The sequence below is a fragment of the Myotis brandtii genome, unplaced genomic scaffold (genome assembly GCF_000412655.1).
Source record: "Myotis brandtii unplaced genomic scaffold, ASM41265v1 scaffold896, whole genome shotgun sequence".
Classification (NCBI taxonomy): domain Eukaryota; kingdom Metazoa; phylum Chordata; class Mammalia; order Chiroptera; family Vespertilionidae; genus Myotis; species Myotis brandtii.
In genome coordinates, this window is record NW_005371677.1 from 316,566 (window position 1) to 317,047 (window position 482).

The 482-nt window shown below is 63.1% G+C and overlaps 1 protein-coding gene across 1 annotated transcript in view; it reads left to right on the plus strand.

Annotated features, from left to right (window-relative positions):
- Positions 1-2: 2 nt before the first annotated feature.
- FBXO32 (F-box protein 32) overlaps positions 3-482 on the plus strand; it is a gene marked incomplete at its 5' end in the record, with an annotated part of 35,462 nt that continues 34,982 nt past the window's right edge. The window contains one exon of the mRNA XM_005885185.2: positions 3-85. Within this exon, the coding sequence (XP_005885247.1) occupies positions 3-85 (83 nt within the window). The remainder of the gene's footprint in view (positions 86-482) is intronic.

The following is a 482-nucleotide window of genomic DNA, read 5'->3' on the forward strand; positions in this document are numbered from 1 at the left end:
CCGGGCAGAGCTGGGTGAAGACGGCCGATGGCTGGAAGCGCTTCCTGGATGAGAAGAGCGGCAGCTTCGTGAGCGACCTCGGCAGGTGAGCGGATGTGCCACCAACTCCCAGCCCCGCGAAGCGGACCCGGGCTGGTGGCGGGGACGCGGGGGGCGGGTGAACGGGGGTCAGGCATGGTTGGAAGAAGGTGAGGAGGAGACCCCGACCCGGGAGAGGGGAGGGAGTTGTCTGGTTTCTGCAGAGGTCGTGAGAGCACGGGATCCGGGAATTGGATGTTTCTTGTTGTTCAAGGTCAGCGTCTACAAGTGGGCAGTACTTACAGAACCCTGGGAATTTGAGGACAAACGCAGATATTGTCCACAAACATCCAAACTTAAGCACCCAACTGGAGGGGTCCCCTGCCTTCAGGACAACGGCGGCGTGGCGCAGTTTGCAAGTGTGGGGGCGCGGGCGAGTGGGCCACGCGCTTCCCCCGCTGGGG